The sequence below is a fragment of the Amblyomma mixtum genome, chromosome 4 (assembly GCF_055824585.1).
Source record: "Amblyomma mixtum isolate Tamu chromosome 4, ASM5582458v1, whole genome shotgun sequence".
Lineage (NCBI taxonomy): Eukaryota > Metazoa > Arthropoda > Arachnida > Ixodida > Ixodidae > Amblyomma > Amblyomma mixtum.
In genome coordinates this window covers 106,779,990-106,796,209 of record NC_143015.1, presented here as the reverse complement: position 1 = coordinate 106,796,209, position 16,220 = coordinate 106,779,990, and the positions used below count along the sequence as shown (strand labels likewise).

The 16,220-nt window shown below is 46.2% G+C and overlaps 1 protein-coding gene across 1 annotated transcript; it reads left to right on the top strand.

Moving 5' to 3' along the window:
* The first annotated feature begins 950 nt into the window (after window positions 1-950).
* Window positions 951-9,908, top strand: LOC149347733 (uncharacterized). Its single transcript, XM_089585659.1, has 4 exons — window positions 951-993; window positions 7,034-7,189; window positions 8,077-8,292; window positions 9,686-9,908. The coding sequence occupies exons 1-3, from the start codon at window positions 982-984 to the stop codon at window positions 8,287-8,289; spliced, it is 381 nt and encodes a 126-aa protein (XP_089441785.1). The 5' UTR covers window positions 951-981; the 3' UTR covers window positions 8,290-8,292; window positions 9,686-9,908.
* Window positions 9,909-16,220: the final 6,312 nt, after the last annotated feature.

The following is a 16,220-nucleotide window of genomic DNA, read 5'->3' as shown; positions in this document are numbered from 1 at the left end:
CAAATTTTGTTGAAGGGCTTCCAAGCTTGAAATTATGGGTTATGGTCATTAGTGGTCGTAGAAGGACGATTCCTGAGCCGATGCACTGTACAGTCTTTGTCAAAAGTATGCAACCAAAGGGTCTGCTTCTCAACCCTGCAGAGTGGCTCCTCCTGCATACTCAGAGGCACTAATCTCACGAAGGCAGGAGGAGTTTAAGCCCTCAACCCTCCCAAGGTTAGGACTCTCAAATGTGAGTAAGAGCTCCGCTACATAGCTTGCAAACAAACTCCTTGGGCTGTATATTTTTGGCAAAGTCTGTATACATGCGAGGTCACCTCCACCGGTGAGTTTCTAGCACGGCTATAACTTCGGAGTAGGGCGAAGCCGTTAACGCATTGTCGTAAACGCATCACTGCAGAGCTGAAAGGCAGACCCTGTGACCTGAGAACATTTGACGCATCCAGTACCTCTCCAAGAGCGTGGCAATAGTGTTAGCTCAATGGAATTCAGGGCCTCTTGAGATGTGCTATACCGTCTATGTAAGCGAGATCGAGACAGGCGTTTTCTCTCGGTACCCTCACTCTCGCGAACAAAAGAGAATATTAGCGTACTGCCACTCCGCTCTCGTCGACCGCGTTGCATACCGAAGTCGCCCATCGGACAGACAGGCGCAGTGCGCGCGCGGCTGTAGGCCAGGAGTGCGATAGAGGTCCTTCGCGAAGAAGGGTGATCACCGCCGGAGAACCGCGCCCAGCGAGGGGGCGCGAGCAAGTTGGGGCGGCCTTGCTCCGCAAAAAAAGGGCGAACGGGCAGGACTGACAGGACCCGAGGCGGCCGCTGACCGGTGCGGCAGCCGAGGAGGTCCACTCGGTCCGACGACGGCGGGCCTCGGGCGCCTTCCCCCCACCCCACCTTGTATAAAAACCAGAGCCGGCCAGGAGAACAATTACTCTCCGCTCTCGGTTTGTTATCGCCACCACAGCCGCCGCCGCAGCCGCCATGAACGCTCTGGTCTGTATAGAGCACGCGCACGTGCTCACAGCGCGTACGCTGCCCGGCGTTTTCTCTTGCGGCACCGCAAGCAGTCGCACGCTGCCTGTCGCGCGACGACACTGTGCTTGGAATGGATCTCGCGCGAGGCGTCATCGATGTGGGCGTGACGTTTGTAGCGGGCCAGAGGACGCTTCCGTTACGCGATGTAAATGCTTTTTGCTGTCGTCACAGGTTGATGTCGGTGACGTGCGCGTGTTTTGTGGTCGAAGCGCCATCTATTATGCGATGCGGGCACTGATCAGGTCATGGGCCTTGCCTGATGACGTTTCCGGTAGGAAATTACCGTGCCAGTGGCGCTTTTTTGATGTCAAGGATTCGTGTCTGTGACGCAAGTTTAATTTGTTGATGCAGCGACATCAACTCCTGGAAGCAGGGTGATTTGAGGGATTGTGCTCTTCATAGATAATGGCTCTAGCTCGAGGAGGTTGAGGCCTTCAGTGGTTCTGATAGCGCTTTTCCGGGCCGGCTTAGATTCGAGTCAGCGACGTATGTTTTATTGCCATGTAGCACTCGATGGGGCTGTCAATGTGCTGTAGAGGTTCGTGGAGGCTATTTTCATTCAGAATACTGAGCAGGCTTATGCTATTAGTGTTGTCCGCCGCCGAAAGGGTGAAATATTCTTCCCTAAAATCCGTTGGAACAACGGCCTGTAGTCGTCTTGCTCTTTGTTCCGGGTCATGTCAACAGCATCTGGTTAACATCCACTTCAGAGGCGGGCGTGCAATATTTAGGAGATGTGCCATGACCTAAATATGTTAACCTCTGTTTTTTCTTGAGGGCCCCATGTGCACCGCACCGACGGGGTAAGGGCCACCCAAGCCTTAATCCTTCTAAGAGGCACCTCCTCCAATCTCTTTAATATATGAGGGAGGGGGTAAGTGCACGGCGGAATTAGAGCACGTGCACTTCTCCTTAAAGATGACGTCAAGATGGGAAGAGTGTAGCGGAGGTCGAACGGGAGGCTAGATGGGGAGATATTCGTGTAGGTGCTTAGTGTGCAAAAGCGTCTGCTGTTGTCTGGTAGATGTTCTGCACTTCTTCCGTCCGATGTATTTAAATGGGTTTCGTTATTTTCTTGCTGAGTGTATCTGTCTCTTGAGTGACGCTTAGTGTCTTTGTCGTTCTTATCAGTGACCTAATAGCCGCTAAAGAGTCCTTATAAATAGGGGCTCCTCTTATATATACTCATTTATTTATAGCCTCTATAGGACCAAAAATAGAGCAAAAGTTCTTCGCAAGTGGGTCCGGGTGGTCACAGACATATTCCCGATGTGTGATTAACTGTGGAATGTAACTGCAATGTATGATTCAGCTGTGCATGTTTCTGGAGGACCGGACTATGGGTTAGTTTTCGTAGGGCCGTGATGGCTCGCACTGCGTTCCAATTTATCGCTTCCAGCACTGCCAACTGTCGGCTCGGCAATCGATTAAACTGGGCCGCGTATAATATTTCGGATTGAGGTAGGTGCTGAACATGCAAGACGCCTGGCCATCTCAGTTGAAGCTCCTCTCCTCCTAGTTGATATGCGTTTGATCAAGTGTAACGCAGTCGCCGCTGCATTCTGTCCTGTGGAGCCATTGTGTTCATTTGCCAGATTTATCAATGTCAAGCCCAGGGACTCTCAGCTCGTCCACTTCTTGTAATATCTGGTTTCCAATTTTCATAGCGTGTCTCTTTTCGTTGCCAGTTGCTTTCTTCCGTTTTTGTTATCCACGTGAACGTATCTGAACTTCTGGGGTGAAAGATCTAATGCTGCTTCCCGGACGTAGTCGTCCAGTGCATTGAAGGCCTCTTGTAAATGAAGATTCTGCGTCTCCAAGTGTTTATGAGTGGTTCATATCATGACATCATGTGCGTAAATCCAGAGCTGTAAGTTTGCTTTTACCGCTAGTTTCCTTGCCAAGATATATCAGATATATTAGACACCTTTAACCTGACGTGTACCGTGTTACCCTTACCGATAACGCATTACCCGGGGCCCGCCCACCACCAGTGCGCACGCCCTGATTGGTCCCCGCAGCTGCCGGGTACAGGCGGCATCTGGCGCCCTCAAGGCGATCTGCGCATGCGCAATGACGGCGACGGCGTGCGGGCTCCCGGTACTCTGGTGACGGTAATAGTAACAGGGTACACTGTCTAAAGGTTATTTTAATTAGAAAGGGACTGAAACTGAACCATGTGATAAACAACTATTTTAGGTGTAATTAGCCAACTTTGTAATTCTTGCTTCAAATTACAGCGGAATTTGTCACAGCTGAACGCTGTCTACCATGGTACCGATCTCAGAGAGCAACTCTATCGACAGTAATTAGTACTAACCGATGGTAGAGAGTAAGGTCCCATCTTTCCCTTCCATCATCGTCCCATGTAACAGTCTTTCAGTGGCAACGAACGTTTCCTAGAGGAGTCACCTCTCCGCACGGGCAGGTTTTCCAACTGTCATGTTCACCTTCAACTGTTCTCTGAGCATGCCTTTTTTATGGTCTGTCTCTCTTTGACATTTATTGTAGTGTGCGTATCATGGTAAGCCTTGTAGGCAGGCAGGCTTTATGGCTTACTAAAAAAAAACTTGTTTGCATATCTGTGCACCTACTACAGTGGTCGGCGTGTCCTCGTTTGAAAATGCCTAATATATACAACAGCACAATCACGATGGTATATGTTAAAAAAGCTGTACTGAAATATATGTAGAGATGCGCCAAGCCATTGAAATTTGAATGCTTGGCTCAGCAAGCAGCATGGACCGTAGGACCGGCGCAATCCTGACTTGCCTTAGCTATTCGTATGGTTTTGTTTAGCTTAGTTTTCGTACCCACCAGTGCATTAGTTAACCCAAGAATATGGGCTTCACGAAACCTTCTCCCGTAATATACCGATCTCTCATGATGCTTCTGCCTTCTTCGCGGAACGAGCCCTCAGGTCTTCTACGCCGCCAAAATAACAAATTTTAATTTGATTCCGCATTGCAGGTTCGAAGGATCGCCCAGCACAAGCAAGCTGACATTTATTCTCGCAGAGTTGTCAGAATCTTCCCACCATTAACACCTTTCGCATAAGGCACGGAGGAGCTCGCAGTACAGACTGGTTTTCGACCTCGCCGTTATCTTTGTCACGATCTTTGAAAAAAAAAACATGTAGAGGTCGGGTCGTAGTTCGTATTTCAAACGTAAATGAGATTGTGTACACCGACCGACATCCTCGGTGTGTTTACGCGGTCTTATTTTTCTAAGAGACCCCGAGTATGCGCGGCTACCTAGGCCGGGGCTCAGCTAGCACTTAGCGCATCCCATCCCGATAGTAGTTCGTGACCGAGCTTAGAGAGAGCGCGCCAGCTCCAATCGTTACCGTCTCGAACCTTGGCGTTCCTATGCCCCGTGAGCGGATATAGAGGTTCTGCCCGGTTGTAAAGAGTCTTAAATGGCTCGCTTCCATTACGGCGCGCTCAATACCTCACCGAATAGAAAGAAAAAGAACAAAATAGGAGCGGCCCGCGGGCGCCATTGATTCACGGCTCCACTTTGTGCCGCGTCGGGTCTCGCGCAAGGCTGATGCTTTAAATGCGCGAGGCCATTCTTTCTGGCTTTCTCATTTCAATTCGTGCAGGCCTTCAAGGTCTATCCGCTCTCGAAGCTGCGCTGTTGATTGGTGTCTACGACGCACCCGAACACCGTAAGGAAAGTGGTTGCTCAGGGGAACTAGAATCAGTGCTTTTTGCCGATTTGGTGGCGACCGTTCGCCGCGAAGGTTTCTTTTTTTTCTCGGTTGCTCTATGCTGATTCTCTCCGACAACGCTGGTCTTCGTTTCGTGAGATAACAGGCGTGGAGGCGACGCTCGCGTTTAGAGTGGTTTAAAGTTGTAGAAAAACAGAAAGGACTGTTTGAAGAAGTAAACCAGGCTACCCGGTATCTGCAGGCTGAGAAACATGCTTGATGTGTGGGCGCTGTCGCTGCTTTGAACACATGCACTCGCTCGTTAAACAGCGGTTGATAAGCGTCAGCTATGAAGTAGAAGCCTATATGTTTAATTGCTTTCCGGGCCTTGACGAGGCGGGTCAGGCTCGTTGAAATATAAGATAAAGAACTATTGCGTACCAAACCCGGTAAAAGCGAGAACAAACAAAAAGAAACGAAGTTAGAACCTTTATCATTTCCATAGTGCAAGGACTTGATCGCAGCCGAGAGTTTATTTGACATGGGCTTCAAAAGGGATCTTTGATTTCAAAACATGCAGCTTAATGGACGCAAAAAATTCGTGCTCCAAAGGTCTTAAAGCAAATTCATTTTAGGCGTCAGGGTATCCAATGATGTATTTTTGACCAGCTTTAATGCGAGAGGCTTTGAAATTGTCGCATTTTCGGGAAAGGCCGTAAAGTCCAGGAAAGTCCAGGAAAGACCGTAAACAGGAGTCGCCATCGCTCCACAAGCCGTGGCAACATTAAACAATTCATAAACGGACATGAGGGTATTCGTAACGAATTGAAATCATGCCGTTCACAAGTATTCTTTGCATTTTTTTTCTTACCTCTAGTGATCAGGTGGCAGGTGTTTGCTAAACAGTTCCCAAGTTTTCGCATAGCTATGTGATCGTTTCTCGATTGCCCATTTCCTGAGCAGTCGCATATTTCGCTATCGCGATTGCACAACGCACTGGTACCCCGCCATCGCGAACCCATCTCGTCTGCAAGCACATACCACCGGTGTTTTTTTTTTTTCTTTGCCGCAGGATTTTATTGTATCCCCCCCCCCCCTTTCTTAACACAAAATATCTGCTGATTATCGTCCACTTCGTCAGCCAGAAGTTTTGTTTAAATGAGCAAAATAACTAGATATTTTTCCTCTTACGCGAATAATTTGTTTCGGTCCTAACTGCTTTCTTATATCATCACATCACGTTAATTTTGTTGGCAAGGGTAAAGAATCTGCCAAAACTGCGCGGGGCTGCCTAGTAGGAAGCGGCGTGCGGTTTGTGGGTGCGTAATACGCACTGTATTTCAGATGGGTTCACATGATGTATACAATGTGTGCCACAGTACCGGCGCGAAAACATCTATACGAATGCACTCCAGGATTCCAGGAATTTAAAGTTAGTTCTTTTTAGTAAGCAGTGTTCCTGGCGTTCACGCCTTCTTACCGTTAGGTAAATGTCACCACGTTCGTAACCTTACGCTATGGAACTTCTACCACTTGTCTTGTTCCTTTTTTTCCTATTTTCATTGCAGCTACATGTATAAGCAAAATTCTTCATTTTGCTTTTGTTGTGCAGATATTTTATTCGTTTTGTTTTTTGAATGTTTGGTCCTTGATTTTTTTTTCCTTTCTCTCTCCTGTTTCCCTTTCTTTTTTTGTCCGCTGGCGCACAACAGTTTTTTTTCCTATCTGTTACCAGAGTAGACAAGTCACAAGTATAAGAAAAGAAGGAAACAGGTGCTACAAGCTGAGACTAGTAGCCTTGGAAAGCTTTCTTTGAGACTCGGGGCGGCTTTCTTGCTAAAAGATTCTCTTATTGCCATTTATTTTACAGCTTGTGCCCATGGGTAAGGTTGTGTTAGGTTTAGTTGGGCATAACCATCTAAGGCTAACATGCAGCAAGCTCAACTTGTGCCCATGAGTCATACCTAGTCGAAGCTTCCTATTTTGTTCTCGTAAACCCTCTTTTCTTATTTCATTACTGATCTGGAAGACAGAAATCGATTCTTGATTACTTTATAGATGAGCCTTCCACTTTAGGTTACATTATTGAAAAAAGATTATTGTTCAACAGGATTTCTCCGAACAAATCTTTACCGATCGCCCACAGTGGGGTATGCAATTTTTAGTTTGAGAACAAGAGCAGCAAACACAGCTTGACACCGTTTGGGAGATGGGAATTTTTCGCCTTTTTAAGCTCGGTCGTTAACCTTCTCGCAACGTAAGAAAAGGTCGCTGTCTCACTATCATTGAGGTCGATAGACGTTGGTATAGCTGTCTGACTGTGTGGCACCCGTTTTGCATGCTCAGCTCGCCGCCGTTCTTCTGGGCCTGGCGTCCTACGCCGCCGCCGGAGGCTTCACCCCACCATCTCCGTACGCCGCTAGCGTGTACGGCCCCGCCATCGGATCCGGAGGCTACGGATACGGCGGACGCGGTTTCCTGCCCCAGGCCTACAACCTCCAGGCAAGGCGCCGCTCAGACGATAGTGAAAGGGAACAGGAGGGGCAGTTCACTTACTCTCTTCCCCTGAAACCGGCTTTTCGGTTATCCAGAAAACATGGGGAAGTGTTGGGAAACGAAGGAGAGAGAAGGCAGGGAAAGTGGGATTCTTGAAAGCACAAAATGAGCAAGAGGCGGGTGGAAAGCCGCCCTCCGTTAGCCAAAAATTTCCAGTTGTAAAAACAGAATTTTCGAAGAACTTAATAACGTCTGTCGTGACGGTTATTCTCCCAGCAATTGTTAATAAATTGCGCACAGTTTATGAAACATTCGTGCATGGGGAGGGGAAGGGGGGCCAATTCAAGCATTCGGCAAACAAACGGAGAGGCTTACAGTAGACTTTTACTCCACAGCATGCCCGACTCTTTGACGTTTGGTATATAATCACCCTGAGCACAAATTCGTACATACTGTTAACTTAAGTGCTGGTGAGATCTTCACGCTTTGCTGCATTGCAAGCGTATGAATTCACCTGGAAACTTTATAAAAGTTTCTAACGAATTCTCCTGTCGAGCTTCGTCGTTAGATAAGTCAATGTTCTTCTCTATACTGTCAACAATGAGCTGCGATGAATGCAAAAATTAATCTACTCACGCCTGTAGCGGCTCTTCGTTCAATAGGAGACTGGCAAGGAAAAACTTGAATTGACGACAAAAATTGCATGCTGACTCTGAATGTCATGTCATTGATTTGTGGATAAAGATATTTACATTCTCTGGCGGTGGGTGTAGCGCATAATTAGGAGTGCTGTATTTGCCAGGAGCGGAATGCTCTTCATGCTATAACTGTCTGTTGCAGACCCAGACGCTCTTGCCATTTCACATCCAACTGACAAGCACGTTCGTTCGCAGGTCCGTTTCGGCGGTGGTATCAAGGCTGGCGTCGCCTACGGAGGTTACGGAGGCTACGGTCACGGTGGCTACGGAGGCTACGGAGGCTACGGACACGGAGTTGTCCTGGGAGGCTACGGTGTCGGCCACGGTTACGGAGGATACGGTCACGGTGTTCTCCTCGGCGGATACGGTGGATACGGACACGGTGGATACGGCAAGCTCTACGGTTAAATGGTGCGTACCGTCCTGAAAGCCTGCCGCGGGGCTTTAAATGTCGTTCTGCTCGGGTATTTGTTAGGAATAAAGTGTGTTGATGTTTATGTATGAGAGATCTTGCATGGAAATTCGTCCTTGCACGTTAAGCAGGCCGCCAAGAAGAGCCATTAATGTCAGCTTCAGGGCTGTGTTGTCCATCTGAATGGCTGCCGCATTCGGAAGCGTAACTCCGCAGGTGAATTCCAAGCAACCGCGGCATTCGGTCATATTCTCCCATACGAGATGTGTCTTCATTTTTGGGGATTATTCTAGTAAATATATCGCCTTTTGCAAATTTTCAGTCCATTCATGAAATATTGCACATTTTCGGTTAATTTTTTGTGGTACTATATATGCTGTGGGGTAAAGAAAATTGCGTGCTGTAAGACCAGTGACTGTACTTGATATGGTTAGTAAATAAGCGTCCTGCCAAGGATACGTTGCTGATGTGCATGTGTAGAAGGGTTGGAGGGCGGCCAGTCCTAAGCGGCACCAAAAGGGCTGGGCGAAATTGGGCTTCGGTCTCCGGTAGCAACCGACCGTTTGTTATAGTATGACCACCAGCAGTTTCAAATGAGTTCTTGTGCTGAAGCTCGCTTGCATGCTCAGCTGATAAACAAGCCATTGTTTCTTTTTGGGAAGTGGCATGAATTGCAAGCTCTGGTAACCGTATAATTTTTTGCGAGTTTTGCGATCTCTTGCTGCTGCCTTGGGTATCTTTAGTTCATACACTGAAGGTGTACAGCTATAAGTTTGTTTATTTACAACCGCTGATCACAAATGTGTTTCTGAAATTGTTATTTATTTATTCTTCCCCGCTCAGGAGATCACATTACTATTTATGAACTTAGTTTGTTACTAAATTTTTAAAATCTAGGAAAGCCAGATAAGCTAATACAATGCTCTAGCGGTGTAGAAAAAGGTGCCGGGCGAAACAAACCAAGCAAAAAGAGGCGAGGTGGTTAGTAAACAGATCATAGCACAAAAGTTATACTGTACGCGCACACAGCTGGCAGGTGTTTATAGAATAAAACATGTAACGGCAATGCCGCTGCAGTTTTTGCCATTTTACATTGGAACTGGTCCTATTTTATAAACATGCTCTATTTTGTCAGCTCTGTATGCACGCATATGCGTGCTTATGTTAATACAGTTCAGCAGGTTGAATTTTCCCTTCCACATGACAGATTTTTGGCGCTCTAAAGAATTTCACGCACTCGAAATTCAGGGGGCGCTTTTCAGCTCGGGGGCTGATAAGTCCTTAGATATGGAGTTGCTTGCTGAAGTTAGCGATTTTCTGCAACAGCACGAAACCGTCACGCCAGTGGGGGCAGACATTATTAACCATGTTTATGTTTCTTTCCTTTTCCAGACTCACCTGAGTAACAGCGACATGCATGTAAATTAACACAGAAACCCGGGCAAAGGCTCCGCAGGACGGATACGCAACGTGTTCGCCATCGGCCGATGCGCTAGAGTACAAACACGTCGGATGTGCACAAAACACTCTACAATGCTTCCAACACTGTTTACACACCACGAACACATCACATCCCCTTTACAAGAAACACAATAAAACACGTGTGTAAATCTTGTGTTGAAATCGTTATTGCCCGTCTATCAAGAAGCAGCGGACCTTTTGGACGTATCTTTATTGGGGCTAGTAGGCATCAGGCTTGTCATAAACTACGACGAATACAGTGCACTGAAGACAAGAACTGGACAAGATTGGCGTGGACTGTCAACATAATTTTTCATTACTCTTTTTTCATTTATTTCTTATTGGACCCGCATCTCCCGCCCCGTTTAATTCCATGGCCCGAGTTTTCCCTCTATATACAGATCGCTCCCTGAGGACGTCTTTTTTTGACAGGTATGTGCATACTTAGGCTTCATATTCAAAAGACTTCAGACCCCCAGGATCTCTGCGTCCTATGGAACTTACTCCATCCGCTTCGCTAGTGGCAGGAAGTGTTTCGGCTAGTCTATTACAACGCGTTTTAGCAATCGATAATCTTAGATGCTGTCTGTCTAATCACTATGCCCAGCGCGCATGTATTCTGTATCTGATGGCTCCTGTCGCCTTGATGAAACACTGGTATGCAAGACTTTCCAACGTGCTTGGGGCTCACATCCAAGTTTAACCACGCGGCGACCTCTGTCGGGCACTTTTTTCCTCGTGACTGTCTCCTGGCTACAGAATACACCGAATTTTAGAAAATAGATTATCGACCAAAATTAAGAGCCGCATTCATATGCAGTTAATTTAATGTTGGTTTTGTGTCGGTAAGAGATTAAGCTCTTTCAAGCACTTCTCAAAGGAATTCAGTCGTCTAGAAATGTATGTTGCTAACAATAAAATGGCGTGATTTGTTCTAAAAAAATTCAAAAACATAGCGCTCATCCAATCTGCCTCCCTGGGCCCTTTCTACAAATCTCTACCTTTCTCTGTACCAACAATATGTAGCGCTCCGAAGCTTGTGAACTTAATGTGTTGAACTTAAGCAATTGCAGCAACCATCCAGCAGAGCTTGAAGACAGCAAAGGCTCCGTGCCACTGTAGTCTACTCATCTCCTGCACTCTTAATCTCATTAATAAACGATACCGGTCTATCGAAGACAAATTCTGAAAAGCTTTTACATTATTGAATAAGATAAACGCCTATGATATCCCTTCTTTAGGCTTTCTACCTAGCGTCCTGACACCTTTTAGCGTAATCCTATTTACACACTATAATTGGGCACAACTCAAGAATTAAGCGGCAGACGCCCCTCATAGGAGGCCCTTTAACCAACAACGTCGGTCGTTTTTTATAATGCCAGGGTTAATCCAATTAAGTGTGGTTAATCTCCTGTCATCTACAACTCTCTACAATGTCACGCTAGCAGATCCAAGGGGATCAACCCCGAAGCCATGAGAATTAATCAACGCCACTGACTGGAGGGCATCGTTAAGGCGCATTTGTGGCTTCATCCTTGATGGTTTAAAAGAACGTAAATTTGGGCTAGGTGGTGCATTATTTGAGACTGAAATGGCAATAGCGCTACAGCGAGACGTACACAAGAAAGACTGGCGCAGGGCATGCGCTAACTTCATCGGAATTTATTTACTGCAAAGCCAGCAAATATATAGAAAATTTAATGCATGCGCAAAAAAAAAACAGTACTACAAGGCGTCAACAAAACCGTTCAAGATATGGCATCTCAGTCTTGAAAAGGCGACTAAAGTACCGCTTGCACAATCTGCTCCCCTCTTTTTTTATGCGGACTCCTTCCAAAACTTTCTTCATTCTTGAGTTCTTAGTTCTTGAGATGTATGCGACTAAAGATCGATATAAAGTAACAATAATAATAACGATTCTATTTTTTCAGCCCTTTCCTGACCCTCGAGCTGTAACAGATCACAAGGAATGCACAGTTCTTCTTTAAGAACGTAATAAATGAGATATCTTGATGCTGCATTGTTCGATTCTGAGAGCATTAGTTGCAATTCTGCAGAGGTTATAAGAGAACACCGAGAATTCGTCAGCTTGTGTTTTTATTCTTGAGTAGAGGCGAAGTGCAGAACCGGAAGGCGCTGTCAAACTACTCAGTCATTTCGATGATCCTGAGATTTTTGTCGCCTCAGCTACGCTTGAGCTTTTGTCAGCTTCTATCTCTGCATCCCAGCAGTGTTCTCGCGTGTACCTTCTCGCATTTCAGGTGTGCAAGTGCTATTGTCTTCAGCTCTGCGAACAATAGCGGTTTCGGGCACCACGTTGATGACTGCCGAGATCCTTCCCACTGGAACATGACTTAAGTCTCGGCAGCGGCCTGCAAGAAGGCGACTAAGGTGGGCGGGTTTCGCACGCGAGGGCATCGCATTTTGTCCCTCGTTCTCAGTGCGCACCGGCCAGTTCCTGTTGGGCGTGGCGAGCCAAAAACCCGAGGCGGCCGACCTTGTTCGAGGTATGCGCGCTGGCTTTTTCTAATGAACGCCGGTGGCGCCGGCGCCTTGGCGGTCGGCGTTAAGCTGTGCCCTGATTGCGAGTGTCGACAAGAGTCGAGCGGCGCGTGCGATGGCGTGCTTTTGGGCTTCCGCCACTGCTTTGCTTTTGTTTTACATTGTGCCCTGGGCAACGGACCTCAAGGCAACTGCGACCACGGCAGTGATAAAGCGGGCCCGCAGCGTTTCCAGCTCGACAAGGCCTGCTACAAGGAACTCGCTGCTTGCGTTGGTGGATAGCGTTGCGTCAGTTCTGACTGTGGCTCCTGAACTAAAAAAAAACGGCTTGTCTGAAGTATTTCCCCGTTGTCGTTTGAACGCGTCACGTAGTGCTCCTAGGCGAAATCGTTATTGCTTAAAATTAAACACGATACAGACGAGAACTTAGGCAGGGAAGTACATAAACAGCGTTTGCCGTAAGTACAGACTTTGTGAAGAAGTTTTAGGAGGCGTTAGTTTTAAGTTATGCAATCAGGCTCCTTTAGCCCCGTGCATACGCGCAACAAGGCAAGAACGGGGGCTAATTGGTGTTTAATGCAGAGGAAATCGCGCTAAGTGGTACAGAAAGGCGTGAACACGGACGGACGTCTTTCTGTACCACTTAGGGCGATTTCCTCAGGCTGGAAACGCTAATCTTCGGAAGGAGGGTTAGCGTGGCCGAGAGGCAAAGCCTATCAGACTCTAAATGTTTGACAAAGGGTGTGCCTATGCCTCCATTTCAGTATTTTTCCTTTGTCGCGATTGTTTATTTCAGGTATGAATTGACACACTCTCGTCCAGTCCTTTGCATTCCGTAGTGTTGTGTAACGCTTAAGGTTAGGGCTTTGACCCATGTCCCTGCGTCACTACAATGTTTATGGGACACGTATCGTTCTTGTAGACAAGGCAGTAAAAAAGTGAAACACTTTTCTATGCGAGGAAACAAACACCATAGAGGACTACAATTAAGTGCAATCACCTGCCGTAGCATAAGTTCCACTCTCACTGCATCTGCTTACCGAAGTATCATGCCGAACTGTGCACGGCCTTTAAATACGGCCACTTAAAAACAATTTCTTCGGGTCCTGCCCAAGGATCGAAGCAACTCATCCAAAGTACATTTTAACTGCAAGAAATTTCATCCCGTCACATCAATAACAATGGCATGAACCATGAAGGCCTGTCATCATGATTCTGTGCGAAGAACGGCTGGAGAATGCACCGAACGGTTGCCTTTGCTAAGACACCCGCTATGGCACCGTGCATGGCAGTGATGGAGGAATTCCTAGTAGCGTATCAGGCATGGTGGTTTTTGAAAAGGAAGTTGGTTTATGCAACTTGTTCTTCAGTCACTGATGCATTTTACAATATTTATGGCTAGAGAAAACAACAATTAATATTTTTTTTTCCACCAGGACAATGTTTCTTTTGCAGCTGTGACACATATGTGATCGACTTATGCTTGACAAACCTCTAGTTTTAAATGCAGGGTGTGTCAGATAAGATGGAAGAGTTGAACCTGCTTAACCATTGTTAACTCAGGGGTATTTTCCCGAAGAAAGGGAGCTAGAATTGCACTAGAAAAGCACTTTCAACTCTTGAGTGGACGCACGGCTAATAGGTCTCATATCACTTATGAAGACAATACAGTGGCGTATCCAGCGAAGTTGCCATCTTTAAGGGATGCCAACGTAATTTTACGAAGGCGCGCAAAAAACAAATTTTGTTGCTGGAAGTTAAAAGCTTGAATCAACATGTGATTGTCAAAACAAGCACTTCGGTTAATGAAAACTTCTCGAGTAAGCAATTCGGCTACCAAGAAAATGCTATCAACAAAAATGCTTGGATATTTCATGAGCATCACCTCAGACAAGATGCGGTAAAAGCACTTCATTCAGTCCAAATAAAGCCGGGAATTTACACAAAGAACCATGGCCCATTTAGCGCATCCTAACGTATGGGGTGAACATAGCCGCAGAGATGAAACAAGGATGATGCCAGCAGAATCTGCGGTTGAGCTAATCGGGTGATGTCAAGTACACTGTCGCTAACGCATCGGTGGGAACAAATAGCCAGTACAAGCGTTGCATTTTATTGCGTGATGTAACGGTTGTCCTAATTTGTTCATGTTGCCGTGCACATGTAACACACAAATTCCAGAGTGAAAGCCAAAGCTGATGTCAGATGGACACTATCTCCATAGTTAGTGATAGCTGTACTAATCTGGCAAAGCTGATCTCTTCTGATTATGTGGTCCTAGGGGGTATTGGGATGGTTTGTAACATTATAAAGGTGGAACTTCTGCTCCATTTTTACATTCAGTCTGCTCGGTACTGATAAATTATTGAGGTTAAGCAAGTGTCAACGTTTTTTAAACCACTGAGTCGTTACTTTTGTATCGCTTTTTGCACAAATAATAGAATAAACAACAAACTTAGCTGGTTAAACCTCTTTGGACAACTATTTCCTAAACACAATGGCGATGAAAAGGATTAACACGATGCCTGAGGTTAATAAAACCATCTCTCCTGCCTTTAGCCCCTCAATATTGTAACATTGTTGTCTTATTGTTGTCTATTGTATTGCATGTACTGTATTGTTGTCTATTGTCTATTGCATTGTAGTTATTGTTGTCTTATTGTATTATTGGCGATATTGTTGTCTTATCGACTGTACTACAGCTTGTGTTAAAAAACAGTGTATCAAACTTTGCTTCGGTATCAACGACTACCGTTAACTTCTGTCAAAGCATTTCGCTTCTGTGTCGCCCGTTGTGGACGCTAGGTGGCAGCACCTCCCAGGAGAAAGTTTGCGCAGTTGTCCTCCGACTTCGTCGTCGCCTTCCCATCGTCCTTCTCCTCCTCTACTCGCTCTTGTTTCGAGCGCAAAGCAAAAGACAGAGCCAGCAGCAGCCGCCGTTCGCAAGGCCATCGCAGGCGGCAATCGCTCCGCAAACCCCGTGCATTCGAGATGGAGCGGGCCTGCTTGCGCGCCGCCGCTCGGTGCCGGCGCCGATTAATCTGCTCTCCAGCTGCGTCCGCCCGGTGCGACCTACTCCAAAGAACCTTCGCCATGATAAATGTATGCATTAAGATAATCCTCCCTCCGGACCCCCACATCACTGCACGCCATAAATAAGAGCGCACAAGAAGCAAACAGTCGCGCTCGGGGCAAGTGGCGCGTGTTTTCTTCAACCCCCCTGCATTCGTTTACAATCGAACTTTCCACGATAATGAGAAAGATCGATTCCCTAGACTGAAAAACACGCCAAGCTCTGCCGAGCTCATGGCGCAAACAATCATTCCAATATAGCGGATGGTGTTGTTTCCAGATGTTGTTTCAGACATGCTTCGTATAAATGTTCCGAAATAAAGTTTAATTAAATTCAGATCCGTTAAGATACGATGTCCAACATTTCAGGTAAACATTTTGAAAACTGAATTATTGTAAGATACTGGTATGGAAATATTGAAGGTAATAGTCCATTTTTCTGATATGCAACAAACTCTTTCTTGTAGTGTTTCCATCTATCCCATCGAATAGTAAAGACTACCATAGAAAACCAACGGGGAACGCTTTTGATGATAGCAAGAACGTTAATCGAAAAAAAAAATGCAACCCAGCCCTTTGATGATCTGCGGATATATTGTTATAATGAAATCTTACATTATAAGGAAAAAAATACGTTCATAAACGGTTTCCCGTTCAAAAATACTTTTCTCCAGAATTGTTGCGTACGATCTACCCCAATACATGATTGACTCATTCGGATTGTATAAGAAGTTTAAGTAGCCACACAGCTTGTTTCAGCATGTTAAACACTATGATTAAAGATGTCACAGGCGGTTTCACAGCCCTCCTACGAATGAAACTTAAAATTACTCGCAGCGTCAGAACGAATGACAGTCAATAGCGTTCAGTGCGGGCTCGTACCAAAACTATG

Bases quoted from the DNA above. Each gene is read 5' to 3' on its own strand.
- LOC149347733 (XM_089585659.1), top strand. The intron at 7,190-8,076 runs GCAAGGCGCCGC...GTTCGTTCGCAG, and splicing joins CCCAGGCCTACAACCTCCAG to GTCCGTTTCGGCGGTGGTAT.